The following is a 27,408-nucleotide window of genomic DNA, read 5'->3' as shown; positions in this document are numbered from 1 at the left end:
ATTAATTTTTTATGTTGCCAAAGGTACAGCGGATGATTTTCTCTGTTTTGGGTGTAGATCCATAATATTTCACAAAGACAACGCAAAAGTGGTTTTGCTGAGTTGGTAATAAACTTAGGATTTCTCTACAGCCAGAAAACTGACCGGGGTTTTATTAATCAAGAGCTTTTCGCATAAAAGACTTTTTGTGACAGGAGAACCCAGTCCCAGAGATTTACTAATTAAAGTAGAAGTTCTATCCTTTGTTACTTCAGGATAGTGGTATCAGTGGTGTGGGACACAGAGGTAGACATCTAGTGCTTAGGCTGATGTAGCCTAAGAGCTGGAACTACAGTTTCATAGCCAAAATTGTGCTAAAGTTAGTCTGTCTTTAGAAATATCAGCAATGCTACCATAAATGGTATCTACATATTGCTGGATTGCTGATGAATTAAAACATCTATAAAATTACAAAAATGCAGCAGTTTTATATTTGTTTTCTGTCCTGTGTAGAAGTAACAAACTTCACAGATGCAAATGACAGTAAGCTTCTGAAGGAAAAGTCTACATTTGTATTCTGAGAACCAGAAGGCACTTAACATGAGTTTTGTAATTTATTGTTATCATGGGAAGCATAAATTTCAGGAAAGCATGTGAGCGTCTCAAACTATATTCCCAGCATCAACCTATTTACAGAAAGAATTTCAATGAGAATTATAATTATATGTGGGGCTGAAGAAAAACATCTTTTCCCACATCAGTGCTTTTAGAAACTGTCAATCAAAGCATATTTGAACATTTTTTACTTTAATGATGAGATTCAGGGGTGCATACTAGACTAATTGTTTCCTGAAAGAAAAGGAGAAGAAATAACTGAGTTCTATACATTTTTATCAGCACATCATTAGACTTTCATAGCTTACCTTGGTGTATTCATCCCTCTACAAAACCCAGCACAGCACAACCAATTACAAATATTAGATAAAAAAAAAAATGCATATGTTACAAATTGGCCTCTGGAAATCCCTTGTCTACAAATAGCCAGGTCATCATAACCTCCACTGCAATTGTTACCCCAGACAGAATTCTTATTGCCCTGACCTCTGTCTGTAGAAACCTCTAGACGTGCAGCAGAATATTTGGCATGGTTTATGCAGATATTCTATCTCTACAGTGCCTAGTAGACACAAGAGCATTCCCTTAACAATAACAATGGTATTGCTGTAAAAGCCATTAACACAAACTTAAATTAGATGAATGATGCACCACAGGGTACAGAGAATATTTAGGTAGCATTTTCTAGACTGCAAAAATTACTCTTTATAAAGACAAAAATATCCTGAGGTCAGCAACTTTTGTTCTCCTTAGCTCTTCAGTAAAACTATATCCTTTTGAAAATGTTCCAGATGTGCATTTTAGATGGAAGAGAAGCTCTGCATTGGGATTTCTTCTCCCAAATTTTCTCAGACAGGACTGACACCTTCAGCTGCTTCCTAAGTGCTTCCTGAGCGTAACAATAGCAGTGCAACCCGTCAAGTGCAGGCACATTTAAATATGAAGAGCAAAGCAATGCAATTTTGCAGAAGGTTTAAGGGAGAACTCACGGTTCTAACCTCTGTCATCCACTCTGTGCAGCATACAGATGTAGACATGAAAATTTTCAAAGCATTCAGAGGTTGCACGTGGATTTCCATCTCTGGGCAAAACTCCTAGAAAGACAACACAAAATACCAGCCACAACTTACTGATAACACAACGTGCATTTCTTTCTGAGACTGGAGAAGCAATATTCAAACAGCTGGCAGCACATCGTGGCTGGGAAGCAGCTGGTCCTGCAACATACCTTGAGACACAAACTTTTACACCGGCACCTGACTGAGTATGAATGCGCTGGGGTGTGCCAGAGCTCCAGTTCTGCTGCGCAGGAGCTAACAAGACTAATTTTTGCTCCAAATAATATTTTAAGGTGGTACCCACAAAGAAAATAGGCCAAATAATAACTAAAGCTGTTACTTTATAATTAGCTTAAGCTGCTCAATCTCCCTGCCACCAGCCATGGTGCTCTGCTCCCATCATCTTCCTTCTCTGATCCCATACAGCACCCCCCATGTAGTTCAGCTCATGCTGATTAAGATATATACATTAAGTTACCCAGTGTGGATCTATAAAAAAATATGTCTGTCTGTTAAAATTTATCTTTGGAAATGTCTGTTCCTGAAGCTCTTCATGATGATGTGTTGCGCTGTCCATCCTAGGCTAACATTCAGCTGTAAATAAATCACTGTATAAAAATCAAACAAGTGAACCAGTTTAGGTGAGAGCAGTCATAATTCAGTCCCAAGTCCCAAGAAGATGCAAAATCTTCTAAGATTACTACATAATGTTGGCAATCAAAGGCTTTTTGGAAAGTGAGACTGTAAATCCCACCTTTCTGGGATGAGCTTCTGGCTCAGGCAGTCTCAAACATGTCCCTATTCCAGACACTCAGAAAAGTACACCGATCTTCAAAACAGTCTGTGGAGGCGTGTGTATTGCAAAGCATTTCAGAAAAATAGCAGCTTAACTACAAGGCAGCTCTAGACCTAAGAGCAGAGGTGCAGCCACCAGCTCTAGCACCGGGAGGGCACAAGCTGGGGAAGGAAGCCTCCCATGCAGGATCTTTCCGCTGACCTGGGAAACTCAGACTCTGCCTGGGCAGTCCTGGGAGTTAACGTTCATAATGCATGATTTGTTTGCAGAGAGCCTGCCTGCATTTAAGAAACTACCCCAGAGGCACTGTAGAGGGCATTTGAGTCTGACTTTTTTGAAGATATTTAATTATTTCTATAAAAGTTTTTATTATTATTATTGATACTATTATTATTATTAATTGATGTTATTATCATTGTTATTATTTTAATTTGCATGGGGAGTTTATGGTGGGTTTGTCACCTTTTTTTGAATTTTTGCCTGAAATGAGTTGCATCACAGCCATGTAAAATCAGACATTTCAATCCTGCTATTATATGAGAGCAGAGGAGTCTCAAGACTGAGATCCAGTACTTAGAAAGCACTTTGGAACAGATGCTTTGGAAGCCAGCTGACAGATCACTCTCTCCTTGTTAAACTTCTCCTTGAAAAAGGAGAAATTAAGGTTTGAATATAAAGGGCTAGTTTCCCCCAAACATCAGGTTATCTGAAGACTAATAAATAACTATGAGTATGTTAATACTTTAGCAGACACATCTGTCTTTCCCTTTAGAAACCTCACAGAGGTGATAAAGCAGAAATCTGCCCCAGCAATGATTTTCATTTGAAGTATTGCTACTAAATTCTGACATAGTGCTTTCAAGTAACTGCACAACGGTTGTGTTACTTTGGCCAGGGATCAGGAAAGCACTAAAGAGAGGGTTCACTTATAATTACAATCATTTTGCTGGCAGGTATTAATGAGCGTGTTTAATATTTTAGCAGAGAAATTAGATTTCTAATTAGATTAAATATCTAATACTAAGTATTAGAATTAATGAATTGATCACTTTAATGGCTGACTCATTAAAATAAAGAGAAAACTGTCTTTTAAAATCATTTTAAAATACATTTTTCTTGGGCAAGGATCTCTAAAAATCAAAAGCAGTATTGCACCAATGTATTAGGATGTAATATAATGCAGATGTGCTCCAGATGATGCGTGCTTACAGAAAGGTCAGTAAGATCTCACACAGATGACAATAGGCCAAATTTAGGGATTTACACTGGAAATTTACCTGGATCGCTCAATTGCTTCATGTAACTACAATGACTACATCATTCTGGCTGCTTTTCTGCATGGTCAGCATCACTCATCTCTAACACAGGCTTAAAAGCAAACGCTGCTGTCAAAAATATGTTCCCTTAACCTAAATAAATGTACTTGACCTGGTTTTAAACCATAGTGGGGGCATTTCACTCCCAGGTGGCAGCAGGCTGACAGCCACCACAGAGAGTACAGATCTGCTGAGCATAAATCCACGCTGCAGCCCACTGGTCTCTTGGTAGAGACATCCTCGTGAAGAAGAAGGCACCGCCATGGATTTTTTATTGAACTGGACGACGTGTTTCATAGAGGTAAAGCTACTGATAGCAGTCCTTATAGGCAAAGCCTGCAGTTAGACATGGAGGGAAATATATAATTTGTTCTTAAATGAGCAGGGGCTGCTGAGCTTTGTTGCTTCAGGTGAAGTGACGCTTCTGGTTTTCAAATCATGGCATTAACACTTAGCATCAAATATTAGTAACAATTAATATTATTAACTTTTATTAGCAATAATTAATAATAACTAATAAACAATAATCCCTAAAGCTATTGGAAAAATCTCACCCTAATTCCACTTCAAAAAATAACTGAGTGACTTTTCAAAGGGGACAGACTTTGTATAAAAGCCTTCAGAAGGACAAACAGGGATGATGCAGATGAGAATGCTGAAAAAATGATGGATTCAACAAAGATGATTGTCCAGCCTGCAATCTCTGCAAAGGTACGCCTTACACATGAAAGGCAGTTCTGAGGCACATCTTCAAAAACAATTTTTAAAAGGAACAATCAGCTGAAAATTCACTAGTGTTCATCCAAATCTCTGGCTGATTGTTAAAGCACCGTTGTTCTTCCTGCTGGTCTGGGAGAATGTCAAGACTACAAGAGACTCACTGATGTTCTTAAAATAAAAGTGCTATTTAAATATTAATCAACAGTGGAAAACACTCAGGTGAGAGACCTATTTTCAAGTCTTTTCCCCTTTACTGCAACAGTCCAGAACAAGCATGGTATTTTGGGATCTGTAGTGGACTTTCCTGAACTGCTGTTACAAAAAGGTGGTTTGATGTGACACAGAATTGCTTTGCTACGTTTGGAGTCATGAGCTTTGTTTCTGCCTCGTGCAAAATAAGCAGTAACTTGGCATACATATCCCGAGACTTAATGCTGGTCTGCTTCACTCAATAATTAATTTTGTGAGTGAATGAAGGATTTGCCATGACATCTTCAGCCTTCCACTTCTCTGCTCACGCCCTCCCTGCCCTCTTTGTAGGACCTGGAGGAAGAGGAGGAAGAAGATGTCTGAGTGAGGAGCTGAGGAAGCCTCAGCAATATTTTGTGCCTTATGCAGCCACTCCAGGCAAAACCCCTGGTTGCAGGCAGTGCCCGGGGGTGAGATGTGCCGTCCCCAGATCCCAGTTCTCCAAGCACCAGTATGCAGACGGAATATGCCCAGAGTCCCAGGATGGCTGAGGCTGGCAGGGCCTCTGGAGCCCACCTGGCCCAACCCCTGCCCAAGCAGGGCCACCTAGAGCAGGCTGCCCAGGACCATGTCCAGGCGGCTTTTGAAGGCCTCCAAGGAGGAAACTTCACAGCCTCTCTGGGCAGCCTGCGCCTGTGCTCCATCACTCCCGCAGCACAGAAGTGCTCCTGGTGCTCAGAGGGAACCTACTTTGCTCCACTTTGTGCCCTTTGCCTCTTGTCCCGTCCCTAGGCACCACTGAAAAGAGCCCAACCAACAGTGGGAAAGCCGTAACTATTACAAATTCAGGATTTTTTCCATTAACAGCGTACACACTATTATTGTTGTTCCACATGGGAGTTTGTATCAGGATGGTATTGCACTAGACACTCACGCAGAAATAAGCAAATCTGACCCCACCTTTCCAAAATACAAGGAAAAAAATGTTAAGAATTAAAGCTATTCATGACAAAACAAGCTCAAAGGTTTAGATAAACTAATTTACAGGAGTGCACACAGGTTTTAGATGACAGAATAACTAGCCATTACAGGTAATGTAGGCTGTCCAATGAAGATAATTAAAGCACATTAGGATTTGTATAGAAAGAGTAGATAACTGTTTTATAAACAGGCTCCATATGGCATTCACAAAATTCAAGCAGCTCTTGCTGCTAAATTGAAACTGAACAAAACAACATCAAACTCAAACCGTGGTATGTTTTGATGCTTCATTCAGAGAAACAAATTCAGGAATACTTCCCCTTATTTATAAATATAATAGCACCGCTATTAAATTGCTGTTTTTGTCTTTTGTTTTGTTTTGTTTTGTTCTGTTCTGTTTTTGTAACATTAACTCCATAAAAAAAAAATCCATTAAAAAAAAAGAATAAATACTTATAGCTGGATTGCCAGTATAGCACTCTACATTTCCCCAAGATTTGGTCTTATACATGGAATAAAAATGGTAATGCTCTTTTTTTTAACCTCAGCAGTTACTAAAATAACAAAGGTGGGATTATAAGCAAAAACAGCTTTCAGCTTGATCCTGACCTTAACATATAAATGCCCCAGTTTGTCAAAATAAGATTGCACCTTTCAAAGATATGAGACTTGCATACCTGGGCAAACACACTGGGATAAGACCTATAATGCCAGGATTAATTTATTAACTACCAGCACTGATCTATTAACCATTGATATGTTGATCTTGAAGTCCTGGTCTCAAAAGGAAATGTACCTACCCCGATCCCATTCAAAACCCCTCACCAAATCGCACAATTCAAACCAACAAGCCTGCTCAAGAGCTGCTCACAATCCTTAGAATAAAGCACGCAGTTGATTTCCGCTTCGTGCTCCCTAGTAGGTACGCTCATTCCCCACACATTTATGGACTACTAGAAAGGTAGTCCAAACTCCAAAAAGGCAGTGCCACCAGGAAGCTCAGTTCCTACCCCCAGCCCATTTCTTATTGCATCTGAGCCCTCCAGTGTTTCATGATACCAAGACCCCAATCTAACTTGGTGTGTCTCATCAACAATGCACACACACACACAAAGGAGTTAATCAACTTATAACCCGGCGAGGTATAAAGAAGAAATACGTAATGCAGATGGGATTTCACAGGATATATATACATTAAAAAAAAAAAAAAAAGGATCATATGGCAAAGATGAGGGCTCTAGTAAACTACAGGAACGTTCAGAGAGGTTTTTCATCCTGGAATAATGAAAGGTTAGCCTGGTGACCTGCTTGCTCTTGGTAGAGCCTTTCTCATGAAACTGTAAGTATTAAAGAAGATAAACTCTCTTTCCTTGATCCGTGGATTTTAAAATTCACTATCAAGGGTTTTAGAGTAACAGATGGAACATCTGTCCCTGACTTTCTTTGTTATTTTCCTGCCCTGTAAGAACAACATGACATTTCTGTAGATAATAGAGCAATTAAAACTTTAATTTGGAAGAACTTTGCCATTGTGAGATTGTCTCCACTTGTCAAGGAGAACTTCGTATCTTGAGTGTGAGGATAATTTCACAGTAACACGTTTCTTGAAATTAAGATTCTTCATGATCACACAATAAAATGATCCCTCTACACTAACTAGCCACCTATTTTGAAATCAAGAGAACAAAATTAATTTGGGGATAAATTAATGGTTGAGAGATGGGCAGATGCACGTATGTAACCAAACCTCTCTCCTCTGCTTTTCCATGGTGCTTCACATCTGCATGGCACCGTTCTGCAAACAAAGTGACTGGATCTTACCTCCTTGCTGCCCCAGGGCCCCACGCGTGACTGCACACCCTGCATGCGAGCAACATGACAGGAGTCATGCCTTGTGCATTTGTCCGAAGCCACGCAGAGGTCATGGGCTTTGCAATCTGGGGGGACCGCTTTGTCCTGCCTTAACGACAGCCGTGATTACGTGAAGACACACAGATGGATATCAAAGGGATGCTGCGAGGGGTCACTCTGGGAACACTGCTCGGAGCTGCAGCAAATGAAGGGGCTCTGGCACAATTATTTAAAACCAAACCTCTGGCTAGAAGCAGAATCCTGGCAATGCTCCAAGTACCTTTCCCGAGTACCTCTGAGCACCAGATGGAATTTTTCCAGCAAGGCCACTGATTATGTATAACAGACAAAAGGCACAGAAGAGTCCATTTCTAGTGAGTTTCTAGTGAGAAAGAGCTTCCTTTCTCCATACAGGAGCCCAAACCAGAGCCTGGAGAACAGAAAGCTCTTTCACCCTGCACGCACGCAGAATGGATGCATGGATGGTGTCTAGCCGGTCCTAAGCAAGTCACTGTGGGACTGCAGTGGTTTCAAATAAAAATACTGTGATGGAGGTATGTTTATGGAAACATCAAATACAGAAAAGAAAGGCAATGTAAAACATACTTTGCTTTTTATAAGGCATATTTAGCATTTTATAAGGTATACTTTCCCAAGTGAGGAATGGAAAATTGCAAAGACATTGAAAGCATTCAGCCAGGCAGAGGCTGTGTTATTAAACCTCAGTTCAGCACAGCCACTCCACAGCACTGCTCACCGCCCAGTGCATTATGTGTGTGCCTGCAACTAACAGAAAAAGATCTCAGGACAAGAATGATGCTCTCTTTTGGCATGAAAATTGCAGGGTTTATCTGTACTGCAGATGTAAATAATTTTCCTCTGCCATCTGCAGCAACCCTGGCAGATTGTGCTTGAGTAGCGTCATTGAATGAATCATTTGCTGCTTTGTCTCTTGCCTTTCTGAATAAGCCCATTACTGTTCCTTGGTGGCTTACATCAGACTAACATCTTCCACACAGAAGGTTGGTGAGCCAAAGTGCAAAGGTACACGTCTGATTCCTGCAATCTCCTGTCTCGTAGCCTGTGCCTATTTCACAGCTTTACTCTGCTTACACTTTAAGAAGTTCTCAACTCTGAACCTTCCTTACTAGTTTAAGCCACACTACCTCTTACTTGCTACTTTCTTCACATCTGGAGAACTGCAACAGCCTTTTATAAAGTATTTGAAGACTATTATGTCTCTCCTTTATTCTTTTCTAGGCCTAGACTAATTGCAAATTTGCTCAAGTCCATTCTACTGCAATGCTCTGAACTTTTCTGTTTCTCTCAAAGAAGTGAGACCATCTATCATTTTCATGAGGCTTCCAAATAGCTAGTGATTATCATAAGAGGTAGGCAGTGCACTGTAGTTTCTAAATCCATTATAAAGTGTCACCTTTTTCCAGCCTCACAAAAGCATGCTACCCATAGTACTTACTCAAGATATTGCTGAGCAAGCGTTCTTTGCTATCCAAATACACATGGAAATGCCCTTTAAATTCACAGAAGCAGAGAATAGAGAGCCTCTCTAATTTAAAAGGGGGTATTGAGGTTCCAATGAAGTCCATCATAGTCTTGATAGCGAAAGTCCATTTTTTTTACTGAAGAAAAATAAAAAAGAGTTTCACCATATCTCAGCACCTTGGTGATTCTCAGCTCACTTTAGGTTACAACTGCTTAATTAGGCTTGGAAGCAATACTGATAATGATCCTGTTTTTCGTACCAACTCAAAAGCCTGAGGCCACAAATAAGCCCCTATTGTATAAATCCATTAATAACCTCTTCTGTTCTACAAAGTGTTCTGGCCTGCAGCATATAAACCTCTAGCTGCGTGCATCCAAAGCGATGTTCCCCGCAGCTGACTCACGAATTGAGCAGGCAGCTGCTGGTGACGGACAGTACCTGGGATGGCAGGGCTCTAATTGGTGATGGCTTCTATGCGGACTTGCACCAGGGAGCACTGGTAACGCTGGCCAGTAATGTCTAGCACTGGAAGAGCAAAGGATTTCACAAGAAAGCAGGCAGCATAATTATTTCAGAACAGTTACTATTCAGCAATGCAAGCAACGCATAAATCTCCAAATTCAGGATTAAAGCTGACAGATCCTACTCTACAGCAACTAAAAATGCAAAATTAAATTTTAAAAACCATAAATACTTCACAGAATATACAGTAATGTTCATAATTTTTGTATCTGTAATTGAAATGTAATATCTTAGGTCAGCTCAGTAGGAGAACTTTGTTCAAGATTATTTCATCACAGACTCACATAATTTATTTACTTGTCCCTTGAGAATCTGAGTACAGTAGAGGCCACTATTTTCCAATTTTTAAAAGTACTTTATTTGAGTTGAACCTTTTACATACATTTCTAAAATGTCTATCACTTCAGTTCCCTGGAAGGCTTTTGATAATATTCACAAGTCAAAAAATAACAGTTTGCACTCCCCATCCCACCACCCCCTTATTTTTTGTGGATCCCTAAATGGGAATTAGCATCTTGAGGAGCTTTGTTGGGGGCAATTCCACACATACAAAGGCTAATGGTACAAAACATATCTGAGAAACGTTGAGCATCTTTGAGCTCTGTTTAACTGATCTGAACTCACTTTGAAGGATAAGACATATAGCTAGGAGAAAGCCTGAACCAGATTCTACTTTGCATGAAACATTTATTCATGGAAAGGTTGGATGTGGTGCTCAGGGACATGGCTTAGTGGGTGATGTTGGTTGTAGGGTGATGGTTGGACCAGATGATCTTGAAGGTCTTTTCCAACCCTAATGATTCTATGATATGACTCTAAGTTAAACATGGCTTTAGGGGCGGTGTACAGTGATAGTGAACACACACTCCCAAAGCCTTTTTTATCATTTATTGCTGAACACAGCTATATATTTGTAGCCATGGATTTGCTGGAGAACAATTTCCACATAGCAGATGGAGATGAATCAGAGGTGAAGATCAGTAAAAGGGATGATTTTTTCAGTTTCTGGAGCTTCCCCTTACGACCTGTCAGACTTTAAAATAGCAACAGGAAATTGAGTTTCACACAGACACAAACACAGTATTTCCTCGAGCCATCGTAAATCTCCAGCAGGGCAGACCTGGGCGGGCAAAACGACGGCAAAACGAAGGGCTTTTCACAGAAAACCCAACCCTTTTGTGATCCCGCAGACCCCCCCGTGTAGAAACCAAACTCGGGGGCTCCCCACTTCGTCCCGAGGGGGCTCCCTGCCTAGCCACGCATTCACCCTCCCCCGGGGCCGCCATTTGGGGCCTGCGGGCGGGAAGGGCCGGGCGCCGCCATCGAGGCGCTCGGCGCTCGGCGCCATCGAGGCGCTCGGCGCTCGGCAGCGGGGCGGTTGCGGCCGTTGCGGCCGTTGCTGCGTGAGGGGAGGAGGAGGGCGGCGGCGGCAATGGCGGCGTCGGAGCAGCGCTACCCGCGGAACTCCATCGAGGATGACTTCAACTACGGCAGCAACGTGGCCTCGGCCAGCGTCCACATCCGCATGGGTAGGGGCTGGGGGCGAGGAAGGGCCCCCCCTGCCCTGCCCGGCCCGGCCCCTGGTTCCCCGGGGGCGCGTTTTGGCGTTTAGGTGGGGTGGGGGTGCGTGTAGCTCTTCTTGTCAGGGGGGTTAAACCCATACAGCGATGCATTTTGAAGCCCAAATCAGATTGGTAAAAAGTATGCGTGTTAAAACTGGAGCCTGTAATTAGTTACAGTAGTTTAACCCGGAAATTGAGGGCGGGTAATTTCTTGTGAGGGGTGTTCAGGTGTTGTCTCCTCAGCTTCAGCGTCTGGGTGCTGTCAGGCCATAGCACTGGCCATGAAATGCTGCTTTGCTGTTCGCATTCAGGTCTTAAATACGTTGAATACTCCTATATTAAGTGTCTTCATCACCACTACTTGCTGAAATAGGTAGAGCGTTATTGTATACACCTTAGAATAAAAACAGTGCACGCAGTGAATTTTTTAGTAGACATTTCTGATAAACAGGAGATCCCTTTCTATTAAAATACAGTTTTATCTTGTTTGGAAATTAAAAGATGCCGTAGCAAATATGAAATCGGTATTGTCCTTAGCAAAACTGCTGACGTGTTTAGTAATGTGGGGAGAAGGGCAGGCTAGCTGACAGGCTACCTACGTTTGTTCAATGTGCTACAGCAAAGTAGGGTCTGGTCCCTCATAGCTTACAAATATATTTAATTTTGCCTGCTGCAGCAGCACTGCTGAACTTAATTTAGTGTCTCTTAGCGTGTGCTCTTAAATTTGTTTAATCTGTATTATTAAGGATTGACTGATTCTCGGTGCAAGCCTATTCTTCCTTGCAGAGCATTTTACCTAATAGACTTGGTCTCCTTCCATTTAGAGTGGGAAATACGTTTGACATCCCATATCATAGTGTCCTAAACCACTCTCTTATTCAAGAATTATAAAGGTTGTTAGCTTAATTGAGAAATTTCTTTTAGCAGCTTATATCTGTAGGTATCCATCTAGTACAACGCCAGTCACAAATGATGATAAGTTATGTCTAATATGACAAAAGGTCAATTAAATAGATATTACTGTAATGGTTTCGCCTTTTAAAATACTTACAGCTCTTTCTGTCTCCACACAACCTCCAAGCTGATTTTTCTTCATTTACATCCATTAGATACCAGGAACACGATGAAGAATGCATACTTTTAGTATTTTCATAGTGAGATTAGATGTAGTTATAAAAAAAAGTCTGAAATAAATTCTTCCTAAATGTTTTTTTTATTATTATTTCTTCTTGTCATCATTGTTGCTGTTTATATAATTATGTGCAAGAAAAAGCATAATCTTGCTGTAATACTGTATTGGTGTTTTAAGGGAAACAGCTTATTACTATTTTCTTCTGTGTTTTTTCACTGAATAAAGAATTTCTAATGGTTCCTTATCAAACAGAAAATTTGTATCTGATTTACTGTTGAACTTTTTAAGTGTAAGTGAAAGTTGATTACGTTTTTATTTTCTTTCTTCTAGCTTTTCTGCGGAAAGTCTACAGCATTCTTTCCATTCAAGTTCTTTTGACCACAGTCACATCTGCAATTTTTCTGTACTCTACTGGAGTACAGGCATTTGTTCATGAAAGGTAAATACTAAAATGAAATGGCAGTGTGTTATTAATGTGTTAAGTATAGTTTCTGTAGTTGCTCTGGAGCACTCCTGTATGCCTCCTCACACAATGTTGTAATTCTGTAATAGAAATTTTGTAACCTGATTACAGCATAACTTTTCTTCTGACATTTTTCTCTGTAGTTTATTATTAAAATTTACTTCAATTGCTGTTATTAAAATTTATTTTAATCAGTACTTTAGTAATAGTGCTTATTTGCAGTATGAAAACCTATGTATTAGTGTCGAACATCTGAATTATTGACATTTCTTGTTTTATGGTCTAAGTATCTGCTCTTAGAATCTATTTGGAATGTTGTTGTTTATATGTATCAGTTCCAGAAAGCTGAAGCATTTCTTAATCCTCTCACTCCTCCCCCACTCTTTGCTTTTTTGTTTGTTTGTTTCTTTCTTTGTCTCCTGTAAATTAGTCTTCTAAAATTCCCGTGGGTTTTGTTTTTTGCCTCATAATTTTCATGAGGAAAAAAAACAAGTCTCAAAATCAAACTGTGGTGAAAACAGGAAAAAAGAACAACTGGGGAAAGGAAGAGAGCACTGAGTCCAGTTTCTGTTTTCTTCCAAGTACACTTGCAATCTTTGCTTCTACTTTCGCTTTATAGCCCTAATAAAAAAGGAGGATCTAGCACCATATGAGTTCCTGTATAAGCTGTATTATATGCAGCAGAGCTTGTAAGGCTACAGTTTTATAATTAAATGTGTTATTTTAAAATCTTCCTGCTTATTTAGACCTGTTCTTTTGTGTTTGATTTTAGTCTAGTTTTTGCTAGGAGGGCTCTTGAATGATTTAATTATAGCTTTATTTGCCAGTCAGACCTGGTTTCTTTGGCACAGTTAATGCTCGTGTGTTGGATTCAGGTGCTTATTTAAAAAAAAAAAAAGGCAACACAGTTCCTTGGATGTGAAGTTCTTAATAGGCAAAATATTACATATACTTTAAAACTGTTAGTTGAGTTCAGATGGATTTTCCTCTTCACACACTTGATGAATTCCTGGGCAATCTCTAGCTTCAGCATGAAAAAATTATCGTTACTTGTAGCTGTACTATTTTTAACTGATAATCTATGGTGATATGTTTTAGAACAGTTTTGCTGTAAAACTTGCTTTACATTTACTTTGGATTTATGGAGCAGCATCTTTGTGTAGGTGATCACTTTAAAAGTTTGTTTTATATAAACTGTTTTTAACGTCTACCAAGTATTTTATCTTAATTTTGATGACCTTTTTTTTTTTTATGAAACTTTACAGGCCTGCCTTGCTTTTGATATCTGTATTTGGATCTTTGGCTATAATCTTAGCACTGACCCTCTACAGACACCAGCATCCTGTTAATTTATACCTACTTTTTGGATTTGTAAGTATTTATATAAATTCAATTTTAATAGTCGTTAGAGTACCTTCCATTTTGATGAACTCTTTAAATCAAGCTAGTAGTAGGAATTTTTCTTGTATTCCTTGGAAGATAACTCAGGCCTTTATGAGTTACAAGTGTATAGGGTATTTTTGGAGGTTCTATTCACAGGTTGTTTCTAGATAGCCTCCAGTTCAGAGTTCTTCTACCATCTTTTCAGGAAGAGCATTAGAGCTTGAAATCAGATTGAGCAAACCTTTTTCTTTTCCCACCCCCCCCCTTTTTTTTTTTACATCTATATATGTGTGTGTGTGTGTGTATATATATATATATCACTGCTCTTATTGTTCTGTTGTTAGTTTCTATGCAGCTGCTCAGTAGGAAAGAAGGGGAGCATTCCTGTTGCCATATTTGTTTAATGGACAACCTCCAGGAGAGGCCCAAATATAACCCACCATATGTGTTTATTTCATTCATCATTTTCTGTTTGATGCTAAACTCTTAAAATGTTTCCAGCACAGGCAAGTCAAACAACACTACCCTCAAATTTCAGTCTCCTGCTTGATGTTGCAAATCTGTAGATGTGGGCTAACTTGCTCCTGGATATTTTGGACCATGTAGCAAATTAGTCTGATGAAAGGAAGTCACATCAGCAGCATCAGAATTTGATGCTTTAGAATCTGCCTAAGTTGTATTTGTCATAAAATGGGAAGATAGGTTTGCTGTGTAAGTAAGGGTGGGTGTTTTTAATTGTTACAGGGTTGTATTCTGACTCACTCCTGTCTTTCAGGACAGTAAGTGCTGTAACGGGGAGTGAAGTAATAGTTTCACCAAATGTGGTGTGGCAGTTCATGGCATGACAATTTTGAGTATTACATTGTGTAGGAATAGAAGGATTAAAAACTGCATGCGATAAATTGGCTTAAACAAAATATGGGTTAAACACGCTGTTATTTCGATATGATCTCTTGGTTCATGCCATGGATAGTTCTCTTATTTTCTTGTAATGAAACTTAAATTCAAATTACCTTTTTTTTTGACCCAGACATCAATAGTACATTTGATTTTAACTTAGCTTTAGTGGCAGACTGGGGAGAGGAGTAAGTTGACACAGACACTTAGCTGTCTAATAAGATATTAAGAGTGTTCAATGAAAGTATTTCAAATATTGAAAAGTGTACGGAAAGCTGGAAACAGATCATTTCTAATAGCAGGTCTGAGAAATGTTACAGCCCCCTTGAACTATTTGTAAGAACTGTGGTAAGATCAGTGTGTGCTCTGAGTAGAAGACCTAAATAGCAGTTTTCTGTAGTGGCTGTCTGTCATTCATTTTCACTTTATATTGCATTATTTTTATGTATCACAGCAACGTCCAGCACAGTACAACTGAACAATTGCCATTTTCTTGTTGGAAATTAAGTATGTTATAATGTATAAAAACTTAACTGGAGAGCTAATGTAACACATATGGGGGTTATGTTACATAATGGATCTTATTACACGTGAAGCCTCCAAGTGTTTTGTTTTTTTTTATCATTGTAATTTTTTGTTTTTACTTTTTCTGTAGACCCTGCTGGAAGCACTGACAGTTGCTATTACAGGTAAATGATAGCCATCCTATTTTCTGGTTCCTGAAATGAACTGAATAATGAATCCAGTATGTTTTACTAATTGCCATCTGAGATTCCTAAATGAGATACTAAGATGATTAACAATTTCAAATGATAATGTTGTGAGTTTAGTAAAAACCTGGGGTATCAAGGGAGGAAGCTGCATTCTGGTCCGGGGCTGAAACTGGATAAGCGTGGATTGAGCTGTGCCATCCATTCTTTTGGAACAGCTAGCAGTGCTCTTTCCTGGAAGGCACCTCTCAGCAGGGCTGATCTGCAAGGAAAATGTCCTCATCTCCCCCTTCTTCATCTTCTGAGGGAACTGCTTTGGGTTTGGAGAGTTTTGTACTTGGTTCTCAGGGTAGAGATGGGGCGGTATGCAGAGAAGTTGTGGTATCACCTTGCACTATAGCTTCCATTGTAAGCTGAAACCTCTTCACTGTGGTTTCTGGTCTCCTGTAGACAAAAAGTCAAAAAAAATCACTTGGGAAAATGAGAATACGGAAAAAGGCAGAAAAAAGGCTCCACCCGCTTATCTTTTCCTTCCTGCAACCTAATCAAAAAATTCTTACACATCAAGGTATAACATACGTTTTTTTTCCTTTTTTTTTCTGGGGGTACGGAAGATCTGTTCTTATCTCTATTTAAGAAGCTGCAGATATTCCATGAATGTCGAACTTAGCTAGTGCAAAGGTCTGTGTATCATATGATCATGATCCTGAAGTGCAAAGACAAGTTTAGGCATAATTTATCCTTTTTGCTAACAGTTCAGATTTTTTTCTTGTCTGTGAAAGTTTAAATTTCTGTTTCTGCAACAGATAACTCAGCAAATATATGGGATAGTGTTCTCTAAGTGACAGTTTGCTTTTTCGGTTTGTAGTGAGTTTCTATGATGTGTCCATCGTCTTGCAAGCCTTTATTCTCACTGCTGCTGTTTTTCTTGGACTGACTGCATATACCTTGCAGTCGAAGAGAGACTTCAGCAAATTCGGAGCAGGGTATGTTGTCTTATCAATGACTTTTTGTGTCTGTTTTGTTTAGCTAGTTTTTTCTTTTTTAAAGCAAGCTTTGCAGATATAATGATGAGTACAGGTCAATAGGAGCTAGCGTGCTGCAAGTGAATGGTGAGGGTGTTGTTTCTCTTAAGTTACTAATTTTATGCAGTTCTGCTCTCTTGGTAAGAAATTCTTTTCAGCGTAGCAGTCCTTATTGCAGTAATGATTCTTATAACCATATTACACGAAGAAACTAATTTATGTGGATTTTTCACTGAGACTGAACTGTTTCAAATATACCAGTAAATTTAGGACATAACTTTTGACAGCTCTGTAGAACCAAATTGTACTGCTGCTGCCAGTGAACAGTTGGTATCTAAGAACTGATGTTTATTTGCTGAATATATTGTGAGGAGGTTTTATACAAAGAGAGATTTAGAGACTTTAAGTAAGATTTAAAAGAAAAAATATTGTTAGTGCTCACAGTTTAATTTTTTATTTTTTTTTTCAGGCTCTTTGCTTGCTTGTGGATTTTAATCTTCTCGGGTTTCTTGAGGGTAAGATACCTCATGTTCGAGGTCAAAAAATATTCTTTCATGTAAATCCTGTAATAACTTCTAGTATAACTAAAACTTTTTGAATGCTCCAAAAGATATTAATAAAAAATGTCCTAGCTGGATCCATTACTGTTGTAGATTATGCTGGTGATCTTTTAACTGTTCCTTTCCAGTTCAAATTTTTGTTGGATGCTGTTCTTACTAATGTGAAAGTGGCGTTTGAACTGAGTGCTCTCAGCTGAGGTGCACTACTTGTGTGAGAGAATGGGAGGGAGAGTTGTTTTAATTGGATTTTTTTTGTTTAGTTTGTCTCCTGGTGTTACTGTTTTGGAAACCAGAGCTTGCTTTCTTGTAAGAGAAGGCACTTCACTTAGTTAAGAGGTTGTATGGCTGGGATCTACATGGAATAAGAACATTGAAGAGTCATTGTAGTATCATATTTGTATGTATAAAACAGTAAAAAGGCAGTAGGTATCCATGTTTTATGCGCAGCGTATCTTTATACAGAGATTTTAATATTAAAAAGAAAATGAAATTTACAGTTTTTTTCTCTTTCATTTGCCTCCAGCTGTTTTTCTACAGTGAGACAATAGAGTTGGTGTTTGCTGCTGCCGGAGCACTTCTCTTCTGTGCATTTATAATTTATGACACTCATTTGCTGATGCACAAATTATCCCCCGAAGAGTACATATTGGCTGCGATCAATCTCTACTTGGACATCATCAATCTGTTCCTACACCTGCTGCGTTCACTGGAGGCATTTAACAAAAAATAATCAGAAGGAGGGAGGTTGATTATCACATGTATAAAGTTCAGTACCTAAATAGTGTTGGCTTGGATGATCTGCAAAGAGACTGAATCTCTGTTGCTCTGTCGTTCCATGAGTATTGATCCCTTTTTTTCGGGGGGCAGGGCTTTTCATGTCGCTGAAGTTCTTCTCCAGAACATGTATTTTATTTAGTTAACGTGGTGTAGCTGTTTCAATCACTTTTTAAATTACTTAATTTGCACTCAACGTAATTCGTTATTAAATTGTTTGCCAATTTCTGATCCAGGGTAGGCTATTAGAAAGCCTCTGTCTGCTGTTCTGTAGCTGCTGGGAACGTTTCCTTTTGGGATTACAAGTGGAAAGCATGCAGGCAGTCCCAGTTTATCGTTGTGCAATGTTTTGTTAAGTTAAAATTTGTAGTTTTTGTGTGGTGAAGGGGAATGCTGTCCGTGAGGGGAGCGTTCTGTCAAGAGCTGTCAGGTTGTTACACGAGCTGGCAGAGAACGAAGACGAAAGGGTTCTTCATGTGTTAAGGATTATTTATTGCCTGTCTTTCCGTGTTTGGAAATATTTGAAGGTAGATCCTGCCGTTTTGTGTGCGTTAACTGTCAATAAACTCGGAAGCCCTCAGCCTGTCGTTGCAGCTGACCCCGCGCTCGGAGACTTACGGGAACACCCGCGGGGGGGGGGGGGGGGGGGGTAATCACGTGACTCTCCTCTGGGGCGCGTCGGCCAGCTCCGCCCCGCGCCTGCGCACTCGGCGGGAGCGGCCTAGCACCCGGTGGGCACCGGCCTCGTGCGCGGCTGAGGTGAGCGGGGGGGGGGAGGGCGCGGCCGTTGGGACCGTTACGGCCGTTGGGGGGGGGGGGGGGGGGGGCTGGGGGCGGCAGCGGAGGCCTAACGGAGCCCTCTTCCCTCCCCTCAGCCATGGCAAAGAGCCTGCGGAGCAAGTGGAAGAGGAAGATGCGGGCGGAGAAGAGGAAGAAGAACGCGCCCAAGGAGCTGGAGAGGCTCAAGAGCCTCTTGCGGGTCGACGCCGACGCCGTGATGGAGGAGGTGAAGGAGGTGGCGGCCGTGCTGCCCCCCGCCCAGCTCCTCCAGCAGCAGGGTGAGATGGGGACCTGGGACACGCGGCCCGGGCACGGCCCTGCCTCCCCAGCTGAACCCCCCCCCCCCTCCTTTTCCTCCCACCGGGTGTTATCTTGCGACCAGCCTAACGCCCCGGCAGACCTCTGTGACTCCTCCTCCGCTTTCCACCGCCGTCATCAGTTCTACTGTGTTCTTCTCGACCTGGAAAGCCAAATCTCTCTCCTCCAAAGCCTTAAGTGGCTATTAAGTCATTGAATCTGCTCATTGGCAACGTTGGCTTCAGGGCATCCAATCACTTGTGGAGCTGGCTTAATAGCACTTCATTTAAAGTTTTTTTGGAGAGATCTCTGCAAAAGCATCAAGCGAGCAAGGGTTCCTTGGCAGTTTGTTCCAATCACAGCGTTATCTTTGCTGTTAAGCTTGAGATAGGACATACCGTCCTTTCCGGTTTAAGGATGATATGAAATATATAAAGCTGGAGCTAAATCTGAAATTATTTTGTAGATATCTTGTCGTAGATAGTGATTTATTGTTTTTAAATATATTGTGCCCTGGTATGGGTAACAAGGACCCTGTTTTTTTAATGCTAGTAATACATTGCACATGGTGCAGGAGTGCATGGCATTAGCCATCTACAGGTAATGCCACCTTCCTGTCCATTCCTTGAAAAGAATGTAATCTTTAAATAATTCTGAAACTGGGAGCAAAGGTTTTAAGTAGCTGTGTACTGGACAGGAGTCAGAAACACACCACCTTTTTCCAAAACTGCACTCCAAACTAAGTCATAGCCCTTTTTTCTTTTCTAGTGTATGCGGTGTAAGCTGTTACAAAGTTGCCAATGTAAGCTTTTTATGTGGGATGCAGAAATCTCTTGAGACAGCACAGTAGGGATTTGAAATAATACTGGTTATGACTGTCAGTCATGCAGGCAGTTTTGTCAGTGATTCAGGAATTTGGAAAGACAGAGAAGGATTATAAATTTGAACAGCAGAGCCTATAAACTATGTTGAAAATGGAAATAGAGGATATATAAAAAATAATTACCTGGTTAAGGGTAGAATCGAGTATGAATTGTATTTTTTTCTATGGTTCTCATTGGTTCTGTAAACCAGCTGTAAAAGTTGTTCCTTACAAGATGGTTAGGATTGAATTTTCAAAATGATTTGGAACATCATCAGCTCGCTGATGCTGAAGATGCAGGAAACATTGCTGTCTTAAACCTAGTTTCTGAATCAAGTGCCTGGTTATGTCATTCCTGCACACTCTTCCAAATCTGCTGGCAACTTTTCTATGCAGTGGCAAGTTTCACTCAGCATCTACAGAGAGATAGCAGCCTTGGAAATACTTAGTTGTAAGTTTTGTGAAAATAATGCTATCTTTGAGAGGACTCTTCAGCATGAACTGTTCGTGGACACTAAGAAATTCATATTTTTGCAAAATGTTATGAAGGACTGAAGTGTAGGCAGAAGGTTTAATCTAGAATTTAAACTTCCCATAGATAACCAACAGGTGAATAATTTTCCAGCCTTAGAAGGTATGTGGGTGTATTAGGGATATTTTCCTGTGTTACCTTAAGGTATTTCTCACAACATACTACAAAAGATTTTTTTTCACAAATTTTTTTTGTTAGGAAAAAATAATGGAAGGTCTGGCTAGCCTTCAGTCAAAAAGAGTTTTGTAGATGTTCTTAAAACTTTATGGGCATGCACAGATTTTTCAACATAATCATACCCATTGAGTCTGCTGCAATTAACTACTTTTATAGCTTTTTTTGCCCTTTTCTCTCTCTATTTTTCTTTTTTTTTTTTTTAATCTCTTTGGTAGGTTTTCTTTGTGTCCGTGGACCGCTCTTCTGTTCAGTAGGTTTCTTCCTCTTACTGATTCCTACAGCATCCTTGAGATTGCAAAGTGTGATGAAAATGTCACGTTATGTAAACAACCGATAGTCTGTCCAGGAGTATTTCTTCATTTAATGTTGCAGCAGATGCTTATTATGGAAGTGCCTTTTTGCAGTCACAAGCCTGTTCATGTCACAGATTAACCTTAATAGTATGACAGGACAGGAATCCAGAGAAGAAACTTAGGCGGGGTTGTGTTGTTTTTTTCTTTTTCCTGTATCTGTTCTGTGTTTGGGGTGGATTAACTTTAAAAGAAATCCATGAACGGTACCCTAATTACATGTAAAATCACAAATTAATTGGTTGGAAGCAAAGGGATTTCAAACAAACCAGTGTGGACACAACCTAGTTTGTAACTTCGCTCTGTTGTTCTTTTGCTGTGATTGTTGCTCTGTTTGGGAAGCTTGCCTATCAAAGAGCGATGGCTTATTTCTTGAACAGATTTTTGCAAGGTGTGACTTGTGCTGTGCTGCTTGGTGCTATGGATGCTTTCCTTTAGATGTTATTACTAGAAGAAAAAACCTGATGCTGTAGCATCACATCTGAACCGCCAATCTAATGCAGCAGTTTATATGAGTGCCACCTGAACTGCCAACTAATAGCAGCTGGTGTGGTTCTGCATTCTTCAGAACCTTCCTCCCCTCCACGTTCTAGCTCTTGCTCCCAACATCTGGAGCTCTGGGCTGGGACAGGCCAGCTCTTCTGTGGCATTTGCAGAACAGCAGTGTTCAGCAGGCCTTGTGTTTCTCTGATGTCTTAGGACATCTCTGGAGCTGGGACTTCTTGGCTTGATCACCCTTTGCAGGCAGCAATAAGCCCCTGTGTTGATTCTCTGCTGACTACGTGTATTCATATCCCATCTTTAAGGCTCCTGCGCATAAAAAATCTTCTTCCTCTCCGTGAAAGCCCATCAGAAAGCTTTTAGAGTTGCACATGGAAGGTTGGAAACAAGTTTGAAGTTTAATAGCACAGTAGTATTCAGATCTATACTTAACAATGTCCTGATCCTAGAGATTAGTCCTCTCTGTCTCTTAATTGTATTCAACTTGATCCTGTGCTCACTTTTTGAGGCAAATGTAGCATTGCTGGCTCATGCTTTATACCTTCACTGCATTTCTCAGAGATTTTTCTCTTTATTCTTCTCTTTACCTGTCTTCATCTTCCATTCAATTTAACTTTTAGAATTTCCTTGCATCTTAAGCATTACATCATAAAAAGTGTTTAATTGTACATATGTTTCAGTAAGCCTATGGCTTCCTGTATGCTTGCAGCTTTTGATGGAGACCACACACAATGTTTTTAGACACAGTGCTGGAACAGATGGCAGACTAAAGAATAAGGTGCTTTGCCCAGACATAGGCCTTTAGGGAAAATTCTTCATATTTACTATCAGCTGTTGAAGTTCTTGGGTTGCTGTTGTATTGGCTTGGAAACCACTTTCAATGTACAAAGCCTTCATCTCTCTGTCCACAAATACTGTTGTGTATAGAGATCTTTTTATCATGTTGGTGAATCTAGTAACAAAATAGCATCTATGAAACTGATGCATGTATTTTGCTCACTATAAATTCCTTTCTTTTCCAGATGACTGCAAAATGGACATAGGTAATAAACGAAACAAAAAAACTCTCCTAGACCAGCATGGACAGTACCCGGTATGGATGCATTCCAGGCAGAAAAAGAAGCTTAGGGCACAGCGCTTAAAAGAGAAAAAAAAATCAAAGTTGGCCAAAGGCCGAGCCCGGTAGACTTGAAGAACTTTGTAAGATCATGAATATTTTACTTTCCATAATAAATATCCTAAATAAGTACACGATGCTTCTGTATTTGGCCACCGAGTATGATTTATTGTGTTGCGTGAACCTTTGAAGAGACTGCTAGGCCAGCAAGTGATGAAAGCAATGCAAAAAAGCAAGTGCCTTTGAATAGACTAAATGTTTGGTTATATGTTTTCTTGGGGGGGGTCATCTTTTATTTTATGGATGCTACAAAAAAAAGAAGCTGTAAATGGTCTTGAACTGTTGTCCTTGTCAATGTAATTTTTCTATTAGTAAATTTTACCAAAGAATTCTGTAAGCTCACTGTATCTCTTAAGTTCTGTAAAATAACTTTTTGTCATGCTGATCTGTGTTGCTTGTAACGTCTAGTGATTAACTAAAACAGCCTCTTAATATGTAACTTAAAAGAGATTACACACTGAAATCAACATCAAGGCTTCATGAAATTTTCTTTTTTTTAATGTAAAACTCAAGACAAAGTGTTGGCATGGCATTTTTTAAAAATTCACAAAGAGAAAGTTATTGAAACAAAGTTTTTCACTACTTTATGCAACTTAAATACTGTAGGAACTAAGTAATTGAAAGTAAAACTGATTCGTTTGTTGTTAACCCGAGTGAATGCAAACACAGACTGAGGAAGAAGTTCTAAAACATTTTCCAAGTTTTATTAAAGTAAATGAGGATTTACTTTTTTGCATGTATTTTCAGTAGCTTTATATTTCTCTTAGAATGGCAGTAATCTATCATGCTTTACAATGTGGGCATAGAATAAAATACTGCAGGATTGCGTAACAGATGCCATTTATATGTCATTAGCTACAGTTGGTTGCATATTACTTGGCAATAACATGTGATGACAGATGCAAGAATTAGTTGCCCAGAAAGCCCATGTTTTTAAAATGTCTCTCGTTTCAAGGATGGAAGTAATTACAGTACCAGTCTTGCTGTGTATTGCCTGTTGAAGTACCCTGCATTGATACAGAGCACAACCTTTGTACAACTTCACCCAAAGTGGGATCCACGTTCTGTAATTGCCCAGAAATTGTTGTGTGTGATAACTTGGACACAAGAAGTAGGATTTAGCCTTTCAAAAGTAGTTGCAGTAGTGTTCTGTACTGAAGTCCATTAAGAACTACTCAGCCTGAAAATTTAGTTTTTCTGGAAAAAATAAACTATGTTTTGTTTTTATTATGATTGTTAAGTGTTGAGGGAAAATACTCTTCTAATGCTCAGGTGAAGCAAAGAACTACAAAGATGTTGGAGGACATATCAATATATCATCTGTTTTCACATACACTGACAGTTAATGAGTCTTGGTAAGATACGTAGATCAAAGCGTACCAAATTAAAATCCTTTAACAACTTATATTTGTATTTTAAAAATATTTCGTTGAAGTTGATAATACCTCTGCAAAAAAAAGTAGATGCTGCTCTTTATTCAGTTCTTTGTTTTACTAGATATTTGGGCCTAGATTTCAGTATCAAATATGCTAGCATTTACATTAGTACTATTTTAAATTTGATTAATGTGGAGGAAAATGTTCATTAGATTCATCATTATTTTTATCTAGAAAATGGAAAGAGCTGTCACTTTGTGTTTCTTTACCATTTTAATGCTGTTGGCTCTATTCTGCTTAATGTGTGTGCAGTGCTTTGGGGAGTTGTGGAGGGGAGTTTTTTAGGTTTAAGTGCTAACAATTTTTTTTCTATAGAGTAAGCACAGTGCTATTTCTGACATGCTTGTTTGTAAATCGGGTTACTTTCAAGCAGCGGCTGGTGGGAAAGCAGACTGCTTTTCCTGAGTGGAGATAATCAAACTGACAAAGTACTTCCATTAAACGTACGACTTCAGAGTCAGTTTATTTTCTTTCTCTAGGTGCACAGCCATACTCTGTCTCTCATCTTAATCAAGCCCGCCACTGCTGTACTTGCCTTATGCTCTCCTCTCTGGAGTTGTTCCAGTTCTGCCCCTGCTCTTTCCTCTGAAAGAGAAAATGATCTGCGCAACTGAATGCTTTTTAGATTTCTGCTTTTATGACCTAGCCCTGAGCTTTGTTGCACAAATGTATTAGTCTACTACTTTTGTGACCAGATTAGGGATTTGAGTCTCAAATGAGAGACAGCAGACCCCGCAGTCATCTTTTATTTAGCAGTTGCTTCCTACCAGCTGAAACAATACTGCCTGTGTGAGGTATTTCCTTCATGGTGTCGAGGATAAAGTCAAACAGGTTCACTTAAACTACAGATATTTTAAGACATCCTGTTTGATTTTTGAACTGAAGCAGAGGATAAGAAAGGAATAAACCCCCGTCTTTTCTGGAAGGCAGCTCTTAGCCTAGCACCACGAACTTCCATGTGTTCAAAGACTGACATCTCAGCTCTGGTGAGAGGCAGACCTCTCTGTGGGACAGACAGATTTGGAGAGCCTGGCTGGCTGGGATCTGTAATCCAGGCTAAGGCTCGCTTGTGGACAGACAGCAGTACTCTGGCTAAGCGTGCAGCATGGATGTAACCTCGGAGGTCAAGTTACATCACAAACGCAGCACGGAAATTTTACCTTCTAGCATTTCAGCATATGCTCCTTGTTGCTATTGCAGTTTTGTATTTGAAATTTGCTTTAGATCCCTGAGTAGCTGTGCGTATATATATATATGTGAACACGAATGCCATTTTTTTTAATTGTTGAGTATTCAGCTTACATTGCTGAATCTGAAACATTCTGTTTGATCAGTTGATGAAAACCTAGTTCTTGTTTCTTTGCAATTTAAACATGATAGGTTTTGGCTGAAATACATATTTTTAAAGCCCTTACATGGATTTTCTAAGTAAGCTGTCTGCCTCTAAACAGCACCCTGATTATATCACATCACCATTTATTGATCTTTATTGAAAAAAGATTTTAGCTTGTGATTCTGGGAGAAAAAGTTGCAATTGATTCAACTGATGGAAGTCTAAAAGTCTGACTGAAATGGCATTGGCAGAAGTGGTGGTTTTTTTTCTGTACGTTTTTTTTCTGTGTGTGTGTATCTAACTGCACTATTATGAAACTGCTTTGTTGCAACTTCCTACTACTGTAACTGTGCCACCTACCTTCTATGCCACCTATGCAACCTGTTTTTCATGGAGCTAGGAAAGGCAGGGGAAATACGATAGGAGTTTTGCACTGCAAGTGTAAGTGTCAGAACTGAAGAAATTAAATTCTGACATTTTTTGGAAATGGTTGTGTATAAAATGTGTGTTTGTACAGTATAAAGACTTCATTAGCAAATTGCTAAATGTCACATAGACAGTTTCCTGACAAGCTGACAAGGTCTGCACTTTAGTGTGCAGGACTTGGGTTTAAAGTGAGTTGTTGCAGATGTCTCACACTGGATGAATCATAGAATCATTAGGGTCAGAAAAGACCTCCAAGCTCATCTGGTCCAACCGTCCTCCTACCACTACTGTCACCCACTGAGCCATGTCCCTGAGCACCCCCAGGGACGGTGACTCCACCACCTCCCTGGGCAACCCGTCCCAGTGCCTGACTGCTCTTTCTGAGAAGAAACGTCTCTTCATTTCCAACCTGATCCTCCCCTGGCGCAACTTGAGGCCGTTCCCTGTAGTCCTATCACTGGTTACCTGTGAGAAAAGGCCTACCCTCAGCTCCTCACACCTTGCTTTCGGATACTTGTAGAGAGCAATGAGGTCTGCCCTGAGCCTTCTCCAGACTAAACAACCCCAGTTCCCTCAGCCATTCCCCATAAGACTTGTGTTCCAGGCCCTTTGCCAGCTTCGTAGCCCTTCTCTGGACACGCTCCAGGGCCTTGATTTCCTTCTTGCAGTGAGGGGCCCAAAACTGAACGCAGTACTCGAGGTGCGACCTCACCAGAGCAGAATACAGGGGGACAATCACCTCCCTGGCCCTGCTGGGTACACTGTTCCTGATACAAGCCAGTATGCTGTTGGTCTTCTTAGCCTCCTGGGCACACTGCCGGCTCATGTTCAGGCGAGCATCAACCAACACCCCCAGATCCTTTTCCTCTGGGCCCTCTGGGCCCAGCCGTCCAGCCCATTTTTAACCCAGCAAAGCGTGTACCTGTCCAAGCCATGGGCTGCCAGCTTCTCCAGGAGAATACTGTGGGAGACAGTGTCAAGGCCTTGCTTAAGTCTAGGTAGACTACATCAACAGCCTTTCCCTCATCCACTGGGCAGGTCACCCGGTCATAGAAAGAGACGAGGTTGGTCAGTTAGGACTTGCCTTTCATGAACCCATGCTGACTGGGCCTGAATGGTGGTAATGCAGTTCCTGGGCTTGTCTGGTCACTCATTTCTGCTCTGGGACACCTTCTTTTCTGCATTGTGTAGTCAAGTGGATTGGGAAACTAGTCTAAACTAGTCTAGCTGAAATATACTTAAAAGATTCCACTTTTCTCTCTCTTTTTTTTTTTTTTTTTTTCCTGTCTGGGACAGTTAACTGTCATACTGTAGAGAGAGCGTAGTCAGTAGGAGGCAATACAAGACTGGGAACAAAGCTCACTTTTATTAAGAAAAAATTAATGTAGCCCTCCTTCTTCTACACTGGATATCTCTTTTACTATGCTAACTTCATCCAGCAGCCTAAAGTGTTGCATGGTTTCTAGTGAATGTGATGGAAGCTGGAAATCTGATTTATAT

General features: G+C 40.3%; 2 protein-coding genes and 1 long non-coding RNA gene across 3 annotated transcripts; 2 read left to right on the top strand and 1 right to left on the bottom strand.

The window, feature by feature from the left end:
* Window positions 1–10,399: 10,399 nt before the first annotated feature.
* Window positions 10,400–10,791, bottom strand: LOC308187644. Its single transcript, XR_013944836.1, has 2 exons — window positions 10,652–10,791; window positions 10,400–10,564 (listed from the first exon to the last, which is right to left on the bottom strand). It is a non-coding gene; the product is annotated as an uncharacterized lncRNA (long non-coding RNA).
* Window positions 10,792–10,883: 92 nt separating this feature from the next.
* Window positions 10,884–18,617, top strand: TMBIM4 (transmembrane BAX inhibitor motif containing 4). The gene is made up of 7 exons (XM_080575810.1): window positions 10,884–11,060; window positions 12,556–12,664; window positions 13,954–14,059; window positions 15,624–15,657; window positions 16,547–16,664; window positions 17,173–17,218; window positions 17,787–18,617. The coding sequence occupies exons 1-7, from the start codon at window positions 10,964–10,966 to the stop codon at window positions 17,991–17,993; spliced, it is 717 nt and encodes a 238-aa protein (XP_080431936.1). The 5' UTR covers window positions 10,884–10,963; the 3' UTR covers window positions 17,994–18,617.
* Window positions 18,618–18,667: 50 nt separating this feature from the next.
* Window positions 18,668–23,180, top strand: LLPH (LLP homolog, long-term synaptic facilitation factor). The gene is made up of 3 exons (XM_080575811.1): window positions 18,668–18,796; window positions 18,913–19,095; window positions 22,559–23,180. The coding sequence occupies exons 2-3, from the start codon at window positions 18,915–18,917 to the stop codon at window positions 22,720–22,722; spliced, it is 345 nt and encodes a 114-aa protein (XP_080431937.1). The 5' UTR covers window positions 18,668–18,796; window positions 18,913–18,914; the 3' UTR covers window positions 22,723–23,180.
* The last annotated feature ends 4,228 nt before the right edge of the window (window positions 23,181–27,408 follow it).

Source organism: Anser brachyrhynchus (assembly GCF_964034855.1).
Source record: "Anser brachyrhynchus genome assembly, chromosome: 1".
Lineage (NCBI taxonomy): Eukaryota > Metazoa > Chordata > Aves > Anseriformes > Anatidae > Anser > Anser brachyrhynchus.
Note: the sequence above shows the minus strand (reverse complement) of the source record. Positions and strands in the feature narration are given on the sequence as shown.